This window comes from Fusarium pseudograminearum, chromosome 2 (genome assembly GCF_000303195.2).
Source record: "Fusarium pseudograminearum CS3096 chromosome 2, whole genome shotgun sequence".
NCBI lineage: Eukaryota > Fungi > Ascomycota > Sordariomycetes > Hypocreales > Nectriaceae > Fusarium > Fusarium pseudograminearum.
The window spans coordinates 8414662-8432093 of NC_031952.1; the positions used below are offsets into that span (position 1 = coordinate 8414662).

General features: G+C 47.9%; 6 protein-coding genes across 6 annotated transcripts, besides 1 other annotated feature; 5 read left to right on the forward strand and 1 right to left on the reverse strand.

Annotated features, from left to right (window-relative positions):
* Positions 1-99: 99 nt before the first annotated feature.
* Positions 100-1606, reverse strand: FPSE_06003 (uncharacterized protein; the record flags this gene model as incomplete). Its single annotated transcript, XM_009259121.1, has 1 exon — positions 100-1606. A coding segment is annotated over one exon (1507 nt), but the record flags the coding sequence as incomplete, so codon positions are not given.
* A 1711-nt stretch (positions 1607-3317) lies between these two features.
* On the forward strand, positions 3318-6489 carry FPSE_06004 (uncharacterized protein; the record flags this gene model as incomplete). Its single annotated transcript, XM_009259122.1, has 11 exons — positions 3318-3407; positions 3562-3640; positions 3681-3707; positions 4065-4186; positions 4561-4562; positions 4727-4846; positions 5075-5161; positions 5237-5318; positions 5374-6092; positions 6160-6196; positions 6472-6489. The coding sequence occupies 11 exons, from the start codon at positions 3318-3320 to the stop codon at positions 6487-6489; spliced, it is 1383 nt and encodes a 460-aa protein (XP_009257397.1).
* Positions 6490-6816: 327 nt separating this feature from the next.
* Positions 6817-8445, forward strand: FPSE_06005 (uncharacterized protein; the record flags this gene model as incomplete). Its single annotated transcript, XM_009259123.1, has 1 exon — positions 6817-8445. The coding sequence occupies one exon, from the start codon at positions 6817-6819 to the stop codon at positions 8443-8445; it is 1629 nt and encodes a 542-aa protein (XP_009257398.1).
* A 941-nt stretch (positions 8446-9386) lies between these two features.
* FPSE_06006 (uncharacterized protein) lies at positions 9387-11837 on the forward strand (the record flags this gene model as incomplete). Its single annotated transcript, XM_009259124.1, has 2 exons — positions 9387-10684; positions 10733-11837. 2 exons carry the CDS (start codon positions 9387-9389, stop codon positions 11835-11837), a joined length of 2403 nt encoding a protein of 800 aa, XP_009257399.1.
* Positions 11838-12329: 492 nt separating this feature from the next.
* Positions 12330-13149, forward strand: FPSE_06007 (uncharacterized protein; the record flags this gene model as incomplete). Its single annotated transcript, XM_009259125.1, has 2 exons — positions 12330-12565; positions 12612-13149. The coding sequence occupies 2 exons, from the start codon at positions 12330-12332 to the stop codon at positions 13147-13149; spliced, it is 774 nt and encodes a 257-aa protein (XP_009257400.1).
* Positions 13150-14101: 952 nt separating this feature from the next.
* Positions 14102-16595, forward strand: FPSE_06008 (uncharacterized protein; the record flags this gene model as incomplete). Its single annotated transcript, XM_009259126.1, has 5 exons — positions 14102-14269; positions 14347-15123; positions 15185-15507; positions 15556-15900; positions 15953-16595. 5 exons carry the CDS (start codon positions 14102-14104, stop codon positions 16593-16595), a joined length of 2256 nt encoding a protein of 751 aa, XP_009257401.1.
* A 577-nt stretch (positions 16596-17172) lies between these two features.
* Positions 17173-17205: a microsatellite.
* The last annotated feature ends 227 nt before the right edge of the window (positions 17206-17432 follow it).

Genomic DNA, 17432 nt, shown 5'->3' on the forward strand with positions numbered 1-17432 from the left:
AGCCAGAGCCAGAGCCAGAGCCAGAGCCAGAGCCAGAGCCAGAGCCAGAGCCAGAGCCAGAGCCAGAGCCAGAGCCAGAGCCTGATGAGCCCGATGAACCAGAGCCAGAGGAGTCAGAGGAGCCACTTCCACTTTGACTGTCACCGTCGCTGGAGCCAGCTTGGCCCCCTGTGTCAGATCCCCCGGTAGGCTGAGTACCGCCAGGAGAGTCGTCAGAGTCATCATCAGTCTGCGAATCACTCTGACCATCAGGCGTCAATACAAGAACGGTACCAGGTCTTCCACCTTCGGGAGGGATGGTGAGTGTCTCTCGTGGACCTTCGTTGTTGCCCTGACCTTGTCCTGGACGACCTTGAACCCCTCCAAACCCAGAGTCATCATCTTCCTCAGATCCATCTCCACCATCGTCGTCGCCATCGCCATCAGCTGAACCATTGCCAGAACCACTACCGGAGTCGCCAAAGTCGTTGGACACACCTCGAGTAACTGTCGTGTAGGGAATGGCTCCATCTGGTCGAGTGCGCGTTGGTGGAATAGTTGCACCAGCAGCGTCAGTGATTGCTCCGCCACCAGGTTGTCCATTATTGCCTCCAGGGGGGGTCTGAATGAAAACAGTGCCAGGCTTGGTGCCAGTCGGTGGAATCGTGGTTCGAATAGGCGCTGTTGGTGTAACGCTGCCTTCGGCTGGCTCGATAATGGTCACGTATCCAGTCGCATCTGTCGGTTGTATAGTAATCGTTTGACCAGCGAGAAGACCCAATGCGCTTAATGAGTTGGAACCCAGAGTCTCGAGACTCGCTGGCCTCAAAAGGCCTGGGATGGGTGTTTGGATGATGATAGTACCAGGTCTGTCGCCGCTGGGTGGTACTGTAATGCGGATTGGAGTAGTCCCAGTAAACGAGACACCCGCTGGCTGTAGTACTGTAACGTAGTCGCCTTCGGCATCAGGTTGAAGGGTGATACCTTGAGCGTTTCCTCCGTTGAATGACGAGGCGGGAATATTAACGATAACCGATCCCCTATTGGTACCAGTTGGTGTGATGGTAATGAGCTGTGGTGATGCCAGTGTGCCAGCGACGGGCTGTAGAACCGTCACATAGTCAGTCGCATATTGTGGCTCCAGTGTTACCGGAAACAAGACTCCTGGTGTAAGGGCTGCAGCAGCCGTCTCTGGAGTCTCGATAATAATTTGACCTGGACGACCATCTCTTGGTGGAACAACCTGTGTAATAGGTGCGGATATAGACTTTGCTCCTTTGTATGGTCGAATAACAATCACATAAGAGCGATCGTCTGTCGCAGGAATCACTACATTTTCGGGCGCTGAAGAGCCACCTGGCTGTTCAACGATAACAATACCTGGCTCATCGCCCTGCGGAGGGACAGTGTACAGGGCAGTGACAGACCCTCTGTAGGGCTTTGTGATGGTGATGTACTCATCGTCTGCAAGGACGGGATACACTGAGACATAGGTGTAACAAACCCCTGAATATTCATTGTTAATACCGAGAACCGACCTATCATTTTGCACGCCAAATTGGCCGTGACATGTACCCGCCAAGCTGGCGAAGAAAAGATGGCGTAACACTTCGAACAAAGGCCGCATTGTTACAACGGCTTCTGCACAAGGTGCATGAAAGAATAGAATAATGTGTGATAGTAGAAGAAACGAAGAGAAATTTCACGCGTCTCGCGCGAAGAGTCGCTGGAAAGAGTCACAGAGGGTTATAAGAATGTTGATCTCATTTTTTCCATCCGCATTCGGGTTCTGTGTTGTATCCCAAAGCACCGTACTGATGAGAGGATGAAATCATGATACAGAAATCTCATGGCTTACAAAGGTATTGTTACTGGATCTGGGTTGCCAAGGGGAAGCCTTCATGCCAATCACCCACAGTGACAGCGGTTTAGATTCCGTTCTCTCGCCTGCTGGCATAGGCGTTCCTGCATGAGAGGAACAAAGAAAGCCAAAAACATGTTTCGTAAAACTCGATAGGCCAGTCTCAATTCAATGTGTGCTGCGGGACCGGGCTTTTGGTCCTTGGAATGTTGATGAGATGGATTGTACATCCTGGGTTGTGACACAAGAGGGTAGTAGGAGAGTGATCATTGGATCAGGTACGCACATCATTCACCAGGCATACTGTGTATAATACCTGTTATGTAAGATATCACAGCGCAATGCCACTTAATACTTTGAGAAAGAGATATGCAAGTGGTTTAAAGGCATGTCATGTCGAGATTTGAACATTGTGAATAATAGTAAATCAGTTGCTATTTCACAGATTTTTCTGACTACAGAGTCCAGACTCTTAAGTTTAACAGGGAATCGAGCAAAGAAATGTCACTGAAACTTAGCACTGGTGTCACGAGCACGGAAATCAATAACAGCCCGACCAGCAGGCAAGATCGTCAAGTCGAAAACAACAGTCCAAGACAAAGTGACAGCGTGGATATCGTCATGTCTCAGATTGACATTATTTCCCAGCTGTCATCTCCCTTCTGACATTCCACTAGCCACGGGAGCCGGTCCCTTAGTCGAGGGAACTAATAATTCTGACAGAAGCTTATCTCTGCTCTTAACTCGGTAGCTTAACAGTCTCTTCGACAACCTAAGTTAATTACAAGGCTGAAGCGCCAGGCGGCCGCCTCTGGTATAATATGAGAGTCAACACATTCCACGACCTGCCACATCTCAATTTACGTACCTTGATAACCTGGTTACACAGGACAAAAACGCGCCAATAGACGTTTTGGACATGTCTTGGGCAGTGCAAAGTAAACCGTTTGCAGCCAAGTCGCGGTAGCTTTTCCTCCAAGTTATAACACTGTGTCTAAATCCGGTTTGGATCCGAGGGGGGCGGCTCTGAGCCTCTTACGCGGAAAGTCCATGACCCTTGCATTGACTACACCGAAAGAAGAAGGGGGCTTGATATTGTGTAACACGGCACAAAGAGGGAGGAGATGGTGATATTATGAATCTTGCCAAGGTGAATTCGGAAGGGGAGTTGTCTGTTCGCTGCTGTAGCAAATTCATAGATATAATCACCCGTAGCAGGAGTCTGTCCCTTGTCATTTTATGTATGATTACAAAGAAAAGTCCAGATCGGTGTGAATCTAGAACTTCATAGTCAGATGCAGCCCTCATCTGCATTTCAACTGGTGCGCCTCGTCTTGGCGATGACCGCTTAGATTCCGAATGGGCCGGATCAGCACGAAGGCTTGTCTTCGAGCTGTTGTCCCTCCTTGCTGTTGGTTTGGGCTCTTCATGCCAGACGCTTCTTCGACAAGTAACGGTTGACACAGCCGACGTTGTTATGTCTCAAATATGTGACTCTACAGGCGGCCACTTTGTCAACGATATTAGCATCAAGTATAGAACCGACGCAGCGTATCAGGAATTAGTAGTGAGAAATCATCGTTTTCAGCTTTGGAGCTGAGGCTCCATGTACCTGGGAATGTTCATGCAAGGCACAAGATCTGATCTACATATTGACTTGTGATCAATCATAAACTTTATGCAGTGAACAGGGATTTAGGATGACTTCTGCTTTCATTTAGGGGGTGTATCGTCATAACTATATCATTGGCGTGTACTTGGTTCTCAAACCAGAAACTGTTGAGGGTGGCTGTTTAGTAGGTATGTTGGAATTAATAATGGAATCTGACATTTCTCTTAGTTTATCAATGCCTTCGTGAACCAAAAGGTCAGTGAACACTGTGGTACCACGTTGCTAATTCACTTTCCAAGGCATTAAGCCAACGGAGGGTGGACAGCATGGAACACAGATTTTTCTATTACTAGTAACATATTACGAAGCGTTGCTCGAGGTTCAATTTATATCAACGTGAACACATTACTGAGAACAGATTTTGAGGTTGTAATTCCGGTGCTGACTAGTTGTGCATTCTCACATATCAAGTCTCAGCTCGGACATTTGCGGATCTACTACCCGGAACCGCTATGAGATTGCCAGATCCCATCACGCCTGCATCAACTAATCGAGATAAGGTTGTGGTTTAAAGACAAGTCGATTTGGTGGCGGTAACTTTGGAACTAGCAGAATCTACATCAAAACCAATTGTGGATGGCACTCCAACGGAAACATTGCGCACCAAAGCAACATGGCTTGAGGCGTCAATAGTCACATTTCACCATCGATCAATTAACCGAAACGGGGAGTATGTATGTGATACGTATTTCGTGAGCTGAGAGGAGGGGAGTACAGGGTAACGCACGGTCAGTTGACTGAGATGTTTTATTGACTCTGCTCCAATTTCGACTGAGTGAAAGACCATCGTTTCTAAATGAAGTTAAGTTTTATGTTATACGAAGTGTAGGTAAGCTGTAATGGATTGTGACTCATGAGCAACTACTGTGTGATTCTGGACGTGTTTGCCTGCTTACTGGCAATTTGTAAAAACAAGACTTAACACATAAGGTGTCCTAACCGTTACTGTCTCAACTCGTAAACCTCATTACTTACATAGTGACTCGGAATCTATTTACCTAAATACAAATAGTTAATAGATCTATAAAAATTATATATATCTGGTCAGATGTAAGACTTTAGGTTATATGGTCTGCAGGGGTATTAAATATGTATTTTTACTTTTTTTTTATACCAAGGGTGACACTTCTGTCGCCACCACTGCAGCGTAATGCCGGCTCCTGAACAAAAAAAGGCCTCTACCGGATGGATCACTTGCTAACATTACCGTGCAGGCCAATTCCATCCAAGGTACCTAATGACACGAACAAGAATTGTGGACAATACGCGGTGGTGAAGGAGGGTGAAGACTGCTCCAACCTTCTGGCTGCTTCGGCTATTACTATGGACGACTTGTAAGATGATTCGCAAACGGGCTGAGGAGACTTCTACTTACCGATATGTTGTTGCAGCTTGGTTCTTAATCTACAAGTCTGGAGAAATTGCACCAACCTCTGGCTGGACTATAGCTACTGCGTAAAACCTATCGGTGCCATCTCGACCTATCCTAGATATAGAGGAACAGCTGCCCCAAGTGCCACCTTGTGACCTTTCAAGAAGACAGAGTCAACCGACCAGTCTAGTCACAATGGTACTGATCCACTTGACCATTTCCCGTCTACAGATGACATTGTTCCCATTGCCAACGGGACACAGCTGGATTGCATTGAGTAAGTGGCATTGCCTACCAAATGCTTTGCTTTGGAGCACTTCATAATCATCTACTCACACCTTACCTTGTACAGATACTACTGGACTGAGAATACTACCGATAATCTTGCTGCCGATTGTTGGGCACTGACGGCAATCTACGGCATTGAACCCGAGGTAAGATGTCAAGATATACTCACAAGACAAATTCAGGCTAACTTGCATCGTGTAGGAGTTTATTCTGTGGAATCCGTCACTGACTGATGCTGATAAAACTGAGGAGGACTTTGACGCAGATGCACCGTCAGCCACAGGCACCATGACATACAGGAATGACTCGTCGAGCGTCTCGTACTGCGTCGGTCTTTTGTCAGCAACTACTCGTAGGTCCACAGCTGGTATACCTCATATGGTATCACGCCTCGCTAACAAGTCTGAAGCCGCTGCGGCAGAAAAGGAAATCGAGACGCCGACCCCTCGCGCTGCGGGAGAGATAGCGAACTGTACAATGTGGTTCTGCGTTAGACGTGCAGCCAGGTGCAATGACGTGATGGCAACCAATGGTTTGGAATTCGGAGAGTTTTACAAAATGAATCCAAGCGTCAAGTCGGACTGCACAGGCTTGGTCCTTGGAACCTATTATCGTCGGTCAACATATCCACGCGGTGACAGCGTGGGAATACCGGGATGGGACTCTACGACTGAGTCAGAGTCAGAGTCAGCAACTGCATCTGCATCAGCGACCAAGACATCTACATCTACAAGCAGCACAAATTCGGGCATACCCTCTCCCTTGCAGACTGGTATACTCAAAACGTGCAACGACTACCACAAAGTGATCAAGGGAGATACTTGCTATGATATTGCCCAGGGGGCCAAGATAGAGCTTGAAACATTCTACAAATGGAATCCGGCTGTCAAGTCGGATTGCTCAGACCTTGAACTGGACACGTATGTTTATGTTGGTTCAACTTAGTCTAGGTAAGTGAAGAGAATAGAATATAATGTACGCGTACAGCCATGAACGATTCCTCAATAAAATTGAAGATTGTTGGGTTAGTCTATACATAAGGAATAAACAAGAACGGATAGTTCAGTATTGGCTAAACTCATGTCGTCTATTGTTTCCTTACAACCAATAGATAGATATCACAATGGATATTTATTTCTGTGAAGCTGAGCCTACCCAGATATAAGATATGACCCCTGCCCGCCTGTAACCCTAGGTACCTACCTACCTTAGCTTCTCCACTGGTCTACCTACTAAGCTAAGCTACTTACAGCCCCTAAGGGTAATAAAGGTAAATTCTAATACCTAGACTTTAATTAGCTAGTCCTAACTGATTAGATCTAATAAATTCCTAGGAGTTATACTAATAAATTGGGATCTAGTAGGTTATTAGCAAGTATAAAGTTAGGTAGCAAAATTCACCTTTATTACCCTTAAGGGCTATACAGGTACTCAAGCCCCCTGATAATCAGTGGACGAGTCAAGTCACCAGCTACCTAGGTAGTTGCATACATAAAACGCCAAAGGCCCTGTAGCTTCTGTTGATATTATTCCACTACAAATGCAAATAACCCCTCTTTATCTTTCATCTTTACACTGTCATCTGTCCCCCCCTACTTGAGCCTCTACAGCCATTTCCACCTTTGCTCATCTCAAAATACCACCATGGGCTCATCTACTTCACTTGCGTCACTACCAAACGAGCTGGTTGGGTCTGTCTGCGATCTGCTCTGCAATCGCGACATCAAGAGCTTGCGTCTTACTTGTCGAGCCTTGGGAAACAAGTCGACTCTGAGATTCGACCGCGTCTTCATCTCTGCCAATCCGCGCAATGTCGACGTCTTGCTTGGAGTCGCCAACCACAACGTCTTCCGTCATCGCGTCAAAGAGATCATATGGGATGACTCCGTTTTGCCTGAAACCCCTAGAAGAAACAGCGATGAGCCACGTGCCTATAGAGCGGATGAAAATGAAAATGAAACCAATGCCCATGCCGCGAACGAGGACCAAGATGACATCTCGAGGGGTTTTGTCCATCTTTGTAAGCACAGCATGTCTCTCACCAGCGGCAGGGCGCAGGACAAGAACAAGTACCAGGGCGAAAACCAAGTGCAGAAGCAGCTTCAGAGCCTAATGCCCAGTCGAGATTCACTGGTGCATTATCAAGACCTGCTTCGTCAGCAAAGCGAGGTATTGTCATCTGGCTCAGATGAACAAGCTTTTCGGCACGCTGTGCAGCGGTTCCCGCAACTCACAAAGGTCACCGTCACACCGGCGGCGCACGGTTTTCTTTTCATGCCGCTTTTTCAAACACCCATGATCCGAGCCTTGCCATTCGGGTTTGTGTATCCAGTTATTCGGACTTGGCCATCTGGCGAGGCTCTTGGATACGGTGGTCCTGAAAATCGCCCAGAAGGATGGGGAAATGACGACGAAAGGAAACAGTGGCGCGGATTCTGCACAGTGACAAACATCCTGGCCGATTACGCAGACAGCCTTCAAATCTCAGAGCTAGTTGTGGACAATCACACTCTGCCCACCGGGATTGACTACACTCTTTTCGACAAGCCAAACACAGAGTATGATAGTCTTTGCAAGATTGTCGCACGACCTGACTTTAGACGTATCGTGCTCTCGTTAACAACGGGATGTCGCGCCGACTTTGACGCTGAAGATTGGAATATCTACCGGAACGGCAGGATTTCCTGCCTCTTGGCCAAAGCAATTGGTCTGGGGGAAGTTGTCTTGAAAAGTGACTATGGATTGAAATCTTGGTCTTGCCCCATCCAGGACTCCATATCGCTTTTTGATCTCTTTCCCATCGCGGATTTGTCACGCAGACACCTGAAGCACTTTGGACTTTCCGGGATGCAAGTCGCCCAGGATGATCTCATCTCCTTCCTTGGCAAGCTCCCGCCAACTCTGAAATCAGTCAACCTCAGCTTTCTCTCCCTTGCCGAGGGTCATGGAAACCATGCTGACATGTTGGCCAATATCCGGGACAAATTAAGCTGGAGAAACCGACCTGCCAGTCAAAGAATCAAGGTCAGCATCTCAATGAAGCTCAATCAGCACCATAAAGGCCGCTATGTATGTCTTGACAAAGAGGTTCAAGAATACCTTTACGGCGATGGTCCCCCTCCTTTTATTGCTCAAGAAGGAAGGACGGCTTCTCTCTTCTCATATGGTACCGGCATTGTCCATGACGAGTTCGACCCTAGCTTTGTGGTACCATATGAAACGAATAGAGGGCGTCTCGGAAGACGCGTCGGTCACTTTATCAATGCTGCATAACTGGGTGTCAATAATACTCTACACAAGACGAGCCGCAGGTGGAGATTCAAATTTGGTAAAGTAGAATTGACATATATAAGCTCTATAGTAGCGATATACCTAATGCATATTTAATACCTCTGCGGACTATAGAAGTCGCTGTTTAACTACCTGTTGGCAAATAAGAGTCTCGTCTCTTAACCAATCAGAGCCACGCCCGGTTAGCTCAATCGGTAGAGCGTGAGACTCTTACGAGTACGCGATCTCAAGGTTGCGGGTTCGACCCCCGCATCGGGCTGTTCCTATAAAGTACGATTGCAAACAAGCGAGGCACTTCTTTTTTGCACTTCAGACGGACTGAATCTTGAGTTGGTTGGACATCTTTAGGGGCAGAGTCAAGGCACAGTAGTAGCCAATAAATACATTATGGAAAAGAGGGTTGAAATACTTGTGGATTCTGGTTCAGTGCTTCTTGTTTTAGACCAACTAACTCGCTTACAGTAGGTGATCTATAGTTACTCCGTACAGGGTCCTGTTACAGGCCTCCAGCCTGAAAATATTTACATTTCACAAACACTAACTAACCCATGTCGCTGTTGCTTGCTGATCCTGTCGGCTGACCAACAAAATGCCGCAGCTGAACATGTCCAACTGCACATCATCAATCAACATTAGGCATCAATCTTACAGATGATGGCCATTTATGTCTCGCCCATCATGTGATTCAGCCCAGCGGCAGGCAACGGCAACACAGCCCATCCTTGCTTTGTTCCAGTGGATCACCAGACTGTGCCATGCCTGTAATACCCTCCAACAACGTCATGCCGTTCTATCCTCCCGCCGCTACTCATCTCTAGCTCCAAACCGGTTTATCAGTTAAATACTGGTCGCCACGTTCCTGGTGCCTGGGCATTCACTTTCGAGGACCCTGAATTATAGTGCAACTTCTTTTTCGGGTCAAGATGCCAAAGAGAACATCCTCGACAAAGACAAGACCTGCTCCGGTTAGGAGACCTTCTGCTACCTCCCATGGACCACCTCCACCCTCTAATCCAGGACCCTTGAGGCCTCCTTTGAATCCGACAACTTCAGGCCAAAGAACGAGATCTCATGAGACTGAGAGTCGACGCCCACGATATCCTCCTTTGTCCGGAAGTCCAAGACACTCATACTATGATCGACCAGCACCGCCTAAACGGAGGGACTCTGGATGGAGATCTGTATCTCCCCGTTCTCGGGCTCCTCCCCCTCCTCCACCTCCAGAACGTATCCTCAGACGTCGCGTGACAAGAGACTCAGATTGGATGTCAGAGGATGAGAGTAGACCTACTTCGCGTCGAAGATCTCCAAGCCCAAATCGTCGTCCAAGACAAGGTTCTCGACCTCAGGGACATGAAACACCACCATGGCCCAGTTCTCCAAAACCAACCAACGCAAGACCTGCCATGAGATCTTACCCAACAGACAGCTCTCGTCCAGATCCTAGACGACTTCACTCTTATGATGCACAGCCTTCGCCAAAACATCCACCTGGAGCAGGCAAACGGTCCCCACCTTCGGGGTACAGACCAGCGCCTCACCTCGCTGCAGAGATGCTTCGAGGAAGGACTAGGTCAAGACCTAACTCACCACTGATTAATCAAGAAACAAATCGGCCTCCAAATCCCGAGAGACGGCCAAGTCATAACAGTGGTTCTCAGCGTCGTTCTCCCAGGACACAGCCTGCCAAACCTGCGAAACAGAATGAGCCTGCACAAGCAGCGAAACCTGATGCGCAAAAGAAGGGATTCGATTTCATGAAGCACCTTCCTCAAGCATTCGCTACCTACGCTGGTATAGAAGCTCTGAGCGAACACGCAGACACAGCCAAAGATTGGGCAGACTGGTTCATGAACCTTCGCAAGACACCTGAAGAGATCCACGAGCTTTCAGTAAAGGCAACGACAGCCAGAGACACCATCACTCAAATTCAAAACACGTTGGAAGCACGACCCGATATCATCGACGGAGATGATGCTCGTCCTATGAGGAGGCAGATCGACGAAGCTATCAGGAATGCCACGGTTGCTTTGGACAAGATGACAAAGTTGCTTCAAGAGATCAGTAGTGATGGCCTCGAGGGTACCAAGTTTGCAAGTCTCGAGGAGTTTTATAACTCGTACAAATACAAGGATGAGTGGGAGGAAAAGATCAAGTCTGCTGATGCTGATCTGGAAAAGGAACTGGCAGCTTTGAGCAAGCTTATGGTCAACATTTACTCGTGCGTTTGTGTCATTCCTATACTGGTATTTACTAACATCGTGTTTAGACGTGCTCTTATGAAACCTCCACCGCCAGGTTTTGAGAACCCGGTACCGCCGCCGGCTCCTGGACAAACTTCTAATTCAACTGATGCCAGGCGTCCAAGCGCTGCAGGTCGCGGATCAAGGGTTGCTTCACCAATCTTGGAACCTCCACCAGTAGGACAACATCGAAGGTCTATAGAGGTTGACGATGATGAGCCAAAACCTACTGAAAGCACTAACGGAGTAAAGAACGGAGTTGTGCCAGATATAAAAGTCAAAGACGAGTCAGAAGTGCTCAAGGACGGCGGGGAGGAAGCAAAGACGGCTGATGGTGGAAAGACTGAAGTTGAAGAACCTGCTGATGTTACATCGACAGAACCCAAAGGCGTCAAACCCAAAGCTGACGACGGTCCTCTCAAGCCTGATAATGACCCAGATGACATATTACCGGCACCAGCTAAAGATCCAGAACTTTCAAAGGGTCAAGACTTACCTAAGAAGGAAGAACCCACCGGTGTAAAACCAGCTCAACCAACACCAGTAGTAGTCCAGCCCTCCAAGCCTCCATCGCCAACCAAGACTCCTGAAGATACTCTACTCGACGCAGCCTGGAACGGCGATATCCAAGCCTGCAGCGAAGCTCTCCGTCACACATCCCCGTCAATCCACGACTCGAGAGGTCTAACACCCCTCCATCTCGCCGCCGAACGCGACCACCTCGCCATAACAATGCTCCTCCTCGACAGCGGCGCCTCCGCCTCTTCCCGCACCAAAGACGGGCGTACCCCCCTCCATCTCGCATCCCGCTACGGCTCTTCAGCTATTGTAGAATATCTACTAGACGACGCCCACGCTGATCCGAATGCGAAAACCGTCGATGGACGAACGCCTTTGCACTATGCTGCGAGTGCGGCAGCAGATGGGGATGAGGAGAAGAGGGAGAGTGTGAGGTTGTTGAGAGATTATAAAGCGGATCCGACGGTTAAGGATGCGAAGGGGAGAACGGCGAGGGATGTTGCGCAGAAGAGAGATTATTGGGATGTTTCGGCGACTTTGAGAAGGGCGGAGAAGAAGTGGGAGGAAGAGCATCATCAGAATTGGTTTCAGAGACATGGACTTAAGCGGTGATCCGTAAGATAGAGTTTAGAGATGATGTTTGGGATATAGACAGCTGTTGCAACTTAAGCATTTACGTCTAGTCTGTCTACTGTTTGAAGGTTTATCTATACAAGATAGAACTAAACAATTGCTCAATTAAATAGAATAGGTAACCAGGAATCACAATCTCTACCAGTGTTTGTTTCGTATGTACATAAGCTTATATAACAGGGTTACCGGTGTCATATCAAGGTCAAAGCTGAACGTTGCTAATAATTAAGTAAATTAAATATTAGATTTAGCAACGATCATTCGCCTTGTTCTCATAAGCAACAACTGCTTTGACTTTTACTATTAAATGAGGCCTTCCGTTAGGCCTTCCATTCTCCCATGCGGATGAAAGGAAGGGCACGTGGATTGACCCCACCAACAACTCACCTCACATTTACCCCTCCTATCCCAACATCTCATCTCATACCAGCACCATCTTTATTCTTCATCTTATCAATTCAAACCTTCAAAATGGCTTCAAATCCCAGCAACGTGACAGAGTTCTCATACGTCACTCTCAAACAAGGCATAAACGTCTTTGACGATTCCCCCGAAGCCAAAACGTACCAAGATATCATCGACACGGTACTAAGACAACCAGGTGCACGAAAGGTTTACACCAGTCTCGAGATTGAAAATCCTTCGAGGCTATGGTTGTTTATGGACTGGGATAAATTGGAGGATCATAAGAATTACCCCAAGACCCCGTGAGTATAGTAAATGATGTAAAATGTGCTGTGCTGACTTGACAAGTGAACATGCTCGTGTCATAGAATCTCTCAAGCCACTCGCCGATTTGGAAAAGTCTATGAACAGACATGTTGTTGTCAACCCCTTTCCCCCAGAAGATGTTCTCGACAAGGCTAGTTCTCCCGTAACAGAAGTCCTCGTCGCATTCTTCCCCTCAGACTACTCCCCCTCAGCTCGCGCCGCAGCAACGCATCGTCTGGATAAATTCACCGCTCAAGCACTCAAGACGTCGCCAGACTGGCGCGGCATCAGCTACGGCTGGAGCGTAGAGAACGACGTGCCGATTCGTGGTGACGAGAGCAATTCAGGTGTGATGCTTACTGCGTTTATCGGATGGCCGAGTGTCGAGGCTCATATGAAGTTTCGGGAGACGGAGCCGTTCAAGGAGAATGTTGGTCTTGTCACGGGTATTGAGGGGATGATAAAGTTGGACCTTTTTCATGTTAGTTGCGTGACTCACGAGGCTGAGGGATTGGAGGAGAGGGATGCGAAGAATGGACATGGGCATGAGCATGCTTGTGGTTCTGGTGGCTGTTGTTGAGTTGTATCTTGGTAGTCTGAGATGATTATGGGCAAGGCAAGCTGATACTCGGTATCTACCGTTGGTGATAGATCCATAGCATCGGATATCTTCAACCGGTGACCTTTTGGTTTTCAGTATACAACTCATGTTTACTGGTTAGTCATTCCTTTCCGGTTAAAAGAGAGAGAGATGCACTCATATCAGTCACCCCAGAAGCTCAACCTCAACAACTCATCTATATCTGATGTTATATAGGTAGCCGTTTAAACTTAGTTCCATATTCTCAACCAATTGCTAAAGGTAAACTCAAAAATACAGGGGTCCTTCTTTAGCGCCCCTGGACCTAGATCTAGAGCTTTGACAAGCCATTACAGCATAGTGACGTCGCAATGGTTTACACGCTGTAAATACTCCGATAGGTGATTTAGAAAAGCCATTAAATACGCCCTAATTTCGTAACCCGGGTCCGATATCTTCAACATGGTGATGCTACAGCTACATACATCACGGAGTATCTAAACCCGAGTCATAACCGAAATTACTTACCCAGTCATATTACCGTTTATAGTAAAGCGCCTCAGCTGCTGTCAAAAAGCAGCCTAAGCAATACTTCCAACGAATCAGATCCTAGTTCGGAAAATCTCAACCTGTCTCCTCTGGCCGGATCCGATCCTCAGAGAGGCTTGTCAACTCCACGATCGAGTTATCGTGCCGTACCTTTCTTTTAGCGGCCGCTCCCCTTGCACGTCACTTGCAACACGAAACATAGCCAAACCCCAGGTTTTGTCGGAGGGGGCCACTTCTCATCGCACACTTATTAGTACCTACTGCCGTACAAGCTTGTGCTACGCTACCTAACGTCCCGTCATCGGTACCTCCTTTGTACCCAGTAAACAAACCTACCGGCGCGCCCAGGGGGGCACAATCGGTCGGCCCTTGGACGGGCTGATCATACAACGTCACTTCAGCCATGAGTCCTCAGTCTCAGTCTCAATCTCAGTCTCATTACCAAACCATCCTTCCCGCACCCGACGCCTCGGGAGGCCCTGGTGGTCAAAACCCAGATAAACGGGTTGGTAAGCGGAGACGTGCCAACAGGCCCAATGCCTGTGAGAACTGCCGTGTCAAAAAAGCCCGTGTAAGTTTTCTCTTTATGTACTATCTAGGTACTACCTGCCCTTCTCTTATCTGACCCCACCGCCTCTGTGCTTGCAGTGCGACGGAAAAAGACCCAGCTGTTCAAAGTGTGAGAGATGGGGCACCACCTGCGTCTACAGCGTCGACCATGTGTCCAACGTAGAAAGGGAGCTCAAGGAGCACCGTGATGTTCTCGAGCTGTTGCTCTCCCTGCCTGAAGACCAAGCCCTCGCTGCTCATCGCCAGCTGAGAGGCGCGAGTAACCTGGCTGATGTCTTGTCTTCGCTCCAGGGCAGTATGCATGGGAGGCATAGACCTTCTATTATACAGACTGCCCAGGCCATATCCCCACCCACATCATCAAGCCTCGAGTTTGAGCTGACGGTACGGCATCGCATGGCGTATCCCACCCTGTTTCCCTTGGACCTTGCCTCTCTGAGCGCCGATCCCCGGTTGAGACCTGTTCAGAGATCGTCTGGTCAGGGTCTTTTGCTTGAAGGCTCATCTCCGTCTGACACCACTACATCGCCTTCGACATCATCTAGTAATAGCCACGCTACACCCAGCAATAGTCATGCTACACCCAGCACCCAGTCGTTTGAACAAGAGGAAGAGTCTGTCGGACCCCATCGCGACACATACTGTGACGACAGACTACACAGATTGCGAATCGGATACTGGACCGGCGTATCCATCCAAGACCAAGTCGCTGCCAGTGCTATTTCCTATTACCTCCAAAGCAACCACACCATTTTCGGCTTCTTCGACCCCAACCTTTTCATACACGATCTCGTCGAGCATCGCCATGACTACTGCTCCTCATTTCTAGTGAATGCCCTTCTGGCCCACGCCTGTGTAAGTTGCCACCCACTCTCGCCACGTCAAACCGCTAAACTGACGTTTGATCCACCTACAGCAAGGTTACTCGGTAGTTGACGAAACAGTCGGCGCCCTGAGTCAAGATTTTGTAAGGGATGCTGGTGTTTTGTGGCGCGCTGAGAGATCGACCGACTCGCTTGTCAACGTAGCTGCTATTCTCATGCTGAGCGTTAGCTGTCATCTACAAAGATCAGACTTTGATAGTCAGGATCTTCTCGACGATGGGCGCGTCATGGCGGAGCGGATGAAGCTCTTTGGCGTGCGGCATACACCTGAAAATGCAGCGTCGTTTGAAGCCATGGAGCCTGATGCGAAGCGTGCAACAGCCCACACAGCCTGGGGCGCATACAGCTACCTCACGTAAGTTACTTGTTTCCATACTCTACTCCAGTGCTAAACCTCACTCAGACTCAACTCGTTCTGGGTCCCAACAAGACCCATCACGTTCCCTCCCATGTTTCCCGTTCCTGGTAGAAACGACCAAGATATGTTAGATGAAAGGTTAGCAGTTCACTGGCCTCGACACTTCATACCTGACTATACAGGCAAAACGTTTCAAGCGCTGTGTGAGCTGTGGACCATCATGCAAGAGGTTGTGGCTGTTTACTTTGCGCAGCACGGTGGGACCATGAGGATTCCTCTGGCTTTTGTCGAGGCAAAGTATCAGAAGATCTTGTCTTTTACTGACTCTCTGCCGCCAGAGATGTCATCTATTGATCCACGCCATATGCCTGACCATGTGCTGGCGTTCAAGTAAGATTTGTTTCTACCCTTTCCAACAGATGCGTGTCTAATATTTGAATAGCATTCTAGTGCATGTGGCCATCATAAACATATTTCACCCTTTTATCATGGATCCCAATAATGAGAAACTTGACCCGGCTTCTCTCGAGTCTCCCAAAGCTGTTTTACGCGCCTCGATAAACCAGCTGCAACGGCTCATCCTTATCAGCCGTCTTCATCACCCGCACGCACACTCTCTCAGTGTTCTAAGCTCAGCAGTGGTGCACGTCAGCAACACGATAATCCGCGACGCAGCGCTTCAAAACCAAACTATACAACCTGATTTTATCATCACTGACCAAGACGAGCAGAACAACACTGACAGAAATGCGAATTGGTATTTTTACTTTTTGGTATGTCTCGCAGCATGTCAAGACCTGGGCGCTTGCTTTCCTGTTTTTGAACCAGTTGGAAAGGGGCTACTGGCCATGGCTCTGCGCGACGGTAGCATGTCAGCCGCCGAGGCCAATAGACTCATGCGTGCTCTAGAAGGACAACGACCAAAGCCGGAAAAGAAGGAAGAGACATTTGGGAGTTTTGTGCTGGATTTTGATCTAGAGGTTAATAAACAGGGCGGCGGACAGGTAAAAGATTTGGCTGCGCAGTTTGAAGAGTTTAGTATGCACAGCGAGTTTACAGAGGGAGGTGATTTTGTGATCGATTAAGCTAATGATATACGAATTAGATGAGACGGGATGGGTAACTTTTAATGAAACAAGAAATATACATGAATTGATATTAAGAGCTGAAGGAAGTGTTGTATTGTTTATATGACTGTCTGATACGCTACTGGTGGACCTTCTGTATGTGATATTTCTAAAAAGGTTTAACTAGCAATCTGATATCAAGCCATTACAGTTTTATGATACCTACTACTGAACGTTATTCTTGTTGTTCAACTGCCGGTAAGGCTTGTTGTGAAACTGAACCCTGCTGCTATGTTTACACTGTACTTTCGACAATCCTCATCAGTTACTCGCTCCTTCACGATGTCTATAGGACTCTTATGACTAAGTATAAGCATTAATTAAATAGAATTATTCTTTATTAATTCCTATTTAAATAATAAACTTCAATTACTCGCATTAGATCTTAATGTCCCACGTGTTTATAGTGGATCTTACCCTGGATCTTTAATCTTCCTCCCGTACCCAAACCAACCCGGATTCGGCATCTCATTCATGGATTCCAGCACGAAACCAGGGGTTCACTTCAATTCCCAATCTAATCCAAACCCGGATACTTCGCCTCGTCTCGCCTCGCTTCGTTTCACCTACACGACCACCTTCTTCAAAGACGATCGATATTAATGACGATTTCATAGAGAGATCTGTTTAGCCGAAAAAAGCAAAAAGCCAAAGACCCAAAACAAAACATTCCTGAATAAAACAAATCTGGGGGGCGCACAACGCCTACAGAAACGACAACAGGACATCTACGACGCTGCAATCCTCTCAACCTCCACTGCCGATCACACACTCCCCCGACCCCTCCCTCTCTCA